The sequence below is a fragment of the Cydia fagiglandana genome, chromosome 4 (genome assembly GCF_963556715.1).
Source record: "Cydia fagiglandana chromosome 4, ilCydFagi1.1, whole genome shotgun sequence".
In the NCBI taxonomy this organism is placed as follows: domain Eukaryota; kingdom Metazoa; phylum Arthropoda; class Insecta; order Lepidoptera; family Tortricidae; genus Cydia; species Cydia fagiglandana.
Genome location: NC_085935.1, coordinates 15,616,819 through 15,623,440, shown reverse-complemented (window position 1 = coordinate 15,623,440; position 6,622 = coordinate 15,616,819). Strand labels below are relative to the sequence as shown.

Sequence of the window (6,622 nt, the reverse complement as noted above, 5' to 3'; positions counted from 1 at the left end):
CATACATTATACATAAACAATTACAATGTTACGTTCTCCACAGTTCTGAATTTTTTGAAAAACAGGGTTGAAACACGCAGGTTTCACTAATTTCAACCATCAAAATCGACAGTATTTTAACTATAATAAAACAAATATGTATATACATACTACAAAATAAAGATAAGCATGGCCCTTCTGTGCCATGCTATCATCACTTGCATATACCTGTCCTCACCGGGGACAGGTGGGAACGGTTCATTCATCTTTCATTCGAGCGATAAAGAGGCATACAGGAGAGGAATAGAGAGGCAAATAAATCCATCTCCCTTCGTTGTGTCGATAAATAGCAGTGAAGCCCTTTTTTTAGAGTTCCGTATCCCTTTGGATACGGAACCTCCTTTTTTACCCCAGAGGGTAAAAAAGGGGGAGGGGTTTACCAGAGTAAAAAAGAGACTGTTACTAAGATTTCACTGTCCGTCTGTCTGTCCGTCACCAGGCTGTATCTCATGAACCGTTATAGCTAGACAGTTGAAATTTTCACAGATGATGTATTTATTTTGCCGCTATAACGACAAACACTAAAAAGTACAGAACCCTTGGTAGGCGAGCCCGGCTCGCACTTGCCCTGTCTGTTGCTGCACTATCTCCAAATAATTATCTAAACTCGCATGCTATTTGTTGCAAGGTCTGTAGAGGCCTTTACAAGACAACAACTTCAAAATACTACCATATCTACTATTTTTTTGATTATGGCAAGTAATTTTTTTTATGTTTGACAGTGACTGTCAAGAATGTCATGTGTACGTCATTTTATAGTGTACAGTTGTTTATGCGAGTGGTAGATTATTTAATTTTGTGTTAGTTATTAAGATATGTAATACGAGCGTTTGCGCGCGTGCGTTTTATGAAATTACCTTTTATTTTCTAGCTGTAGAAAAAAAAAATACAAATTGTTTATGTTGTAGATATTATAAGCCCTCCTTAAAAATGGGAGGAGGTGATCTGGTACGTAGCAAGTAGCAAGCATGATTTATATATTTTTCACGCAACTGTTATTAGTACTTTATCAACGAAAGATATTATTTTATTTTATTAACAGAACTCGAAGAAATCATGGCATCCCAACACTATGAAAAACCAGGAGCGTGTTTGGAAGGCGGAGCAAGCCAGTGCAGAAGAGAAAAAGCGCATTCTGGAGCTACAGAGAGAGCGTGCCGAGGAGCGCGACCGTGCGGAGCTCAACGATCTCGCCAAACGTACAGCTGGAGCCTCGGGGGCCAATGACAATCGCTTGCATTGGATGTATGATGTACGTAACGGTTACATTGTGAAAAATGAAATGAAATTATCTAAAGTTGAACTTAGTAGAACTGAAATAGTTCCAGTCTTTTTTTAAGTATGTGGCATTCCTATTCGGCAGTGAAATTAAAAATTCAGAGTTTCGTCATAGAGTAATATAAGTAAAGAAAGAGTGGTAACTCCATACATCCGTTTTCTTACCAAAACGCGCGTTATTTCGTAGTTGACATCTAGCGCCGTGTAGCGGAATTTATCAGTACTGCTAGTTGACAATAGATGTCTTGGCGAGCGAAAACTCTAATGCTCAATAATTTTCAGCTAATATTATAACCGGATTAACTGGCAGTCTATTTTCAACCCCTTCTGCTTATAATTTTAATTGGTAATTGTTTTAATAGTACATTTTTCGTCAGTAGCTACACTTGTGACATCTAGTGTCGAGTAGGGGTACTGATAGTTCTGCTACACGGCGCTAGATGTCGACTACGAAATAACGCGCGTTTTGGTAAGAAAACTGATGTATGGAGTTACCAATCTTTCTTTACTTATATTACTCTATGGTTTCGTACAAAAATAAATCTGAAGCTCTTAAAAAAAGCTTCATTATACTAGCCTTTCAGTTTGTATCATAATTTTTACACGTTATTTAATTATTTTTATACTTACATTACTTGCAATAGTTGCAATATTAAGATTGTATCATGATTTTGACGACCGGTCTGGCCTAGTGGGTAGTGACCCTGCCTGCGAAGCCGTTGGTCCTGGGTTCGAATCCCAGTAAGGGCATTTATTTGTATGATGATACAGATATTTGTTCCTGAGTCATGGGTGTTTTCTATGTATTTAAGTATTTGTATATTATATATATCGTTGTCTAAAAAAATTATTTATTATATAAAAGAATCATGAAGCCTTTATTCTCAATTCATTACAGAAACCTGATAAAAAGGTCCAGCAAGAAGATTTTCTCCTTGGCAAAGCCATTGACAGTAATTATGAGGCAGATAAAGTTGAACCGGATTACATCCCTGCTGTAGCTCGGAGGGTGGTAGGTTCCAGCATGCTGGCCAGCGTGGGCGACGCGCAGGTTGACCTGGCGAGGAAGATGCGAGAGGATCCACTGATGCTAGTGAAGGAGAGGGAGAGAGCTGCTCGGGCGGCCCTGTTGAATAACCCATTGCAAAGGCGTCGCTTAGCAGAGTTGCTCAGGAAAGATCAGGTAAATGCAAATATTTTAGCATTTGCTTTCATTGCTAAGGTCACTGCAGTGAGGGAGTGCAGGTTGAATACTTTGTTAATTTTTAGGGTTCCGTACCCAAAGGGTAAAACGGGACCCTATTACTAATACTCTGCTGTCCGTCCGTACGTCTGTCTGTCACCAGGCTGTATCTCACGAACCGTGATAGCTAGACAGTTGAAATTTTCACAGATGATGTATTTCTGTTGGCGCTATAACAACAAATACTAAAAACAGAATAAAATAAAGATTTAAGTAGGGCTCCCATACAGCAAACGTGATTTTTGACCGAAGTTAAGCAATGTCGGGCGGGGTCAGTATTTGGATGGGTGACCGTTTTTTTTTTTGCCTTTTTTTGCATTATGGTACGGAACCCTTCGTGCGCGAGTCCAACTCGCACTTGCCCGGTTTTTTTTGTTTTTACATGTTACCTTGTAGCTTGTAATAAAGTCATGCAAATTCTATTCACAGATACAACAAGACAATAATTTAGTACAGTCACATCTGAAAATATTGATAAAGATTAACTTCATACATAATGTCATTAATTCCGTTTGGCATTAAGTCCGCCATTTGTACATTGTTGTATATACTTTGTGCAATAAAGTTAAATAAATAAATATATATTAAGGTTGTGTATGCATATTTTTGTCTCTTTTTCCATATCAATATTTTTAGATGTGACTGTACCATCAAGCTGAACTCATGATGGAGCCAGATGAACTCAAATGGGCCCAGACTATGTTTCATAGGATTTATTATGACAAGTTAAAATCATTAAGGCCCACTGTTTGCACCATTCCACTAACCCGGGGTTAACTGGTTATACCTGGTGTTACCATGTTTACCAGTACAATTTGACCCTAGGTTAACGGTTTAAGTGCTCAATCCCAGGTTAGTGGAATGGTGCAAGTGGACCTAAGGGTATTAAGTACAGTTATCTTTTTTTTTTTACATTTTAGATATAAACTTATTCATCTTTTATAATTTCAATTGGATAAAATATCTATTATACAGGGTGAAATTTAAATCACTGGCCATATTCATTCCCGGCATTAGGTTACACTTAAGGAATCTATTTAGCGAAAAAAAAGAGTACAGTTTTTTAAATTTACATTTTTCAATTTTTAAATATTTTCTACGAGTCGTGGTCACCCTTACCACAAATGTAAACAAACCTAATAGTAGGTTTTAACAACAACATCAGCAAAACCCTTATATGACCTTCACTAAACCTTATAATCGTTGCAATAGGGTCCACCCAGTTAGTGTTGGCGATAGTAGGCAAGTTTATCAATTTCGAGGGTAGTCTAAACTAAACCATTCCGCGCTAGCGGTAACATAACGGTAAGCATAAATGATTAGTCACTCGTCACTCGCCAACCTTAAAATAATAATCGCGCGCGTACTAAGGTTAAAAAAAATGTTTTCGAACCGGGAATATTAGGAAGTGGTACGGTGTTATTTATTAAGTGGTGAGTGTTTACGTGGTGCACAAAGATTATACGAAATGGAATCCGTTCCACGCCTTCGCAGACAAGGATTGAATCCAAGAGTACCATCTCGTGGGACTTTCGTTAATTGCGTCGATTTTTAATCAAATGTAGGTACGTAAGTTGATTCAATTTTTTAAATACGCCTGAATGCAAAGATTCCTGACCTAGTTTTTACTCATTGTTTTTAAGCCACGTTTTGTTAATAATCATTAGTCAGAAATAACATTTTAGATTAAAAATGGGTTGCCTTTGCATTTTGACGGTTCTAAGCCCGTTAAAGTATGAAAGGAAAAATTAGCAACTTATGTAGGTAATCTCGCTGCAATAGGGTTCATAATTGGTGACGCGATTGCAAACAGCGGGAGGGGCGGGGTGTCAATGACCTTAACTGATAAGAGAGAAGCGGGTGTAGTGGGTAGTTGTCGGTTCACCATAACGTACGAGGTTTTTAGGACATACATAATTTTAATAAAACATTTTTTTAACCTTAGTACGCGCGCGATTATTATTTTAAGGTTGGCGAGTGACGAGTGACTAATCATTTACGCTTACCGTTATGTTTACCGCTAGCGCGGAATGGTTTAGTTTAGACTACCCTCGAAATTGATAAACCTGCCTACCATCGCCAACACTAACTGGGTGGACCCTATTGCAACGATTATAAGGTTTAGTGAAGGTCAGATAAGGGTTTTGCTGATGTTGTTGTTAAAACCTACTATTAGGTTTGTTTACATTTGTGGTAATAGGGTGACCACGACTCGTGGAAAATATTGAAAAATTGAAAAATGAAAATTAAAAAAAGTGTACTCTTTTTTTTCGCTAAATAGATTCCTTAAGTGTAACCTAGTGCCGGAAATGAATATGACCAGTGATTTAAATTTCACCCTGTATATCTTTATATCTTTTAAACCTCATCATCATCATCATCTCAGCCATAAGACGTCCACTGCTGATCATAGGCCTCCCCCTTTTGGGGGGTGAATGCCATAATCGCCACGCTTGGCAGGCGGGTTGGCGATCGCAGTCGAGTACACCGAATTTGAGGGACGCTGCTGCCCGTCCACCGGTGGCCTTAGACGTAGTTTAAGGACATACCCGGGTCCATTAAACCTATATAGGATATAATCTTTTAAACCGAAACCGAAATATCTAAGTTTATAAAAACATACTTATTGGATTTTTTTTTGTCACACTTATGATTTTGTCTTTATATCCAGGAACAAAGAAATCAAAAAAAGGGAAAGAAAAAGTCAAAGAAAGACAAAGATTTAGATAACATGCTAGCTGCTAAACTCACCGCAATGAATGAGAAGCAAATTGACTTGGCGGCTCTACTGGCTTCTAACGATTCCAGTTCCGATTCTTCTGAGGAGGAGGAGCATAAAAAATCCAAAAAGAAACACAAAAAGTCAAAGAAACTTAAAAAGGAAAAAAAGAAATCAAAACGTGAAGATTCCAGTGAAGTTTCCTCAGACGTAGACAATACAAAGAAGTCTAAACATAAGCCTCGCGTCGAAAGGAGCAAGTCTCCTAAAATTGATAACAGAAACCAGAAGTCACACCATCGGGGCGGCAGCCCTTACGACTCAGATTACGAACATAGTAACAAGAAATACAGAAGAGCCGAGCAAACCGAAACGAGATCAGACAAATCCGGCCACGGGCGGATGCGGCGAGACAGCGCCGAGCGCGGGAGGTCGCCCGACCTGCGGAGGAGACGGCCGTCGGAGGAGCGGAGACACGGACAAGACCGAAGGCAACAGTCGCCCGGCCGCCGGAGACGGCCGAGGTCGGAGGAGAGGACGCACAGACCGGAGGAGAGGACGCACAGACCGGAGGAAAGGCCGCACAGACCGGAGGAGAGGGCCCACAGACCGCAGGAGCGCGGGCCGAACAAAGCGGACGCCCGGGGAGGGTACAAAAAGAATGTCGGGATGAGCGCGGAGGAGCGCTCGGCGGCGCTAGCGGCGATGACGGCGGCGGGCGCGGAGCGCGAGCGCGAGCGGGAGCGGCGCGTGGCCTCGCAGCGCGCCGCCGCCGCCGCCGCCGCCGCCGAGCGCGCACAGCCGCAGCCGCGCGCGCTGCGCACCGAGGCGCACTCGCTGCCCGACTCGCTCGAGAGCCGCATACACTCCAACCGGCACTACATCCAGCGGGATCGCACGCACATGGACAAGCCTTTTGCGCGCAGGTGACCTTGACTCTAATGCGACGACTGTTGTTGGCGCATAAAATTTACGACTGGCCCGTCGAGAGGAGGACTGCTTTCGATTGAAATTTAGATAAGTCTCGACACGATGTGTATTAGTTACGATTAAAATTGTGTCAGAAAAAGGAGTATTTTTTTAATCTGTTCAAATATCAAATTCATATATAGGTAGGAATGACAGTTTTTGTATGAGCAGGAAGTTGTTTTATTCCTTTTCCAGGCCGCACCAATCTACAAGGTTTTTCCAATAATTCCAAATATATTCCAATCATAGATCTAGTATTACATAGATGAGCTATACGCGTGCCTCCGTGAGGGACAAAACATACACAATGCGACAATATTAAAAACACGTTTTAACATTCCTGACAACGTACCAAAACAATCTACGTAATTCGG

At 41.0% G+C, this 6,622-nt stretch overlaps 1 protein-coding gene across 2 annotated transcripts; it reads left to right on the top strand.

Annotated features, from left to right (window-relative positions):
• Positions 1 to 828: 828 nt before the first annotated feature.
• Positions 829 to 6,364, top strand: LOC134663897 (pre-mRNA-splicing factor CWC25 homolog). Of its 2 annotated transcripts, none has more exons than XM_063520435.1 (5): positions 829 to 987; positions 1,082 to 1,291; positions 2,216 to 2,500; positions 5,232 to 5,803; positions 5,846 to 6,364. In XM_063520435.1, exons 1-5 carry the CDS (start codon positions 970 to 972, stop codon positions 6,207 to 6,209), a joined length of 1,449 nt encoding a protein of 482 aa, XP_063376505.1. In that variant the 5' UTR covers positions 829 to 969; the 3' UTR covers positions 6,210 to 6,364. The 2 variants fall into 2 exon arrangements, with proteins under 2 accessions (XP_063376505.1, XP_063376507.1); XM_063520437.1 differs by having other exon boundaries at positions 832 to 987; positions 5,867 to 6,351.
• Positions 6,365 to 6,622: the final 258 nt, after the last annotated feature.

Coding starts and splice junctions, on each gene's coding strand:
- LOC134663897 (XM_063520435.1), top strand. Junction 1,292..2,215: donor GCTTGCATTGGATGTATGAT/GTACGTAACGGT, acceptor AATTCATTACAG/AAACCTGATAAAAAGGTCCA. Junction 5,804..5,845: donor GGCCGCCGGAGACGGCCGAG/GTCGGAGGAGAG, acceptor GAGGACGCACAG/ACCGGAGGAAAGGCCGCACA.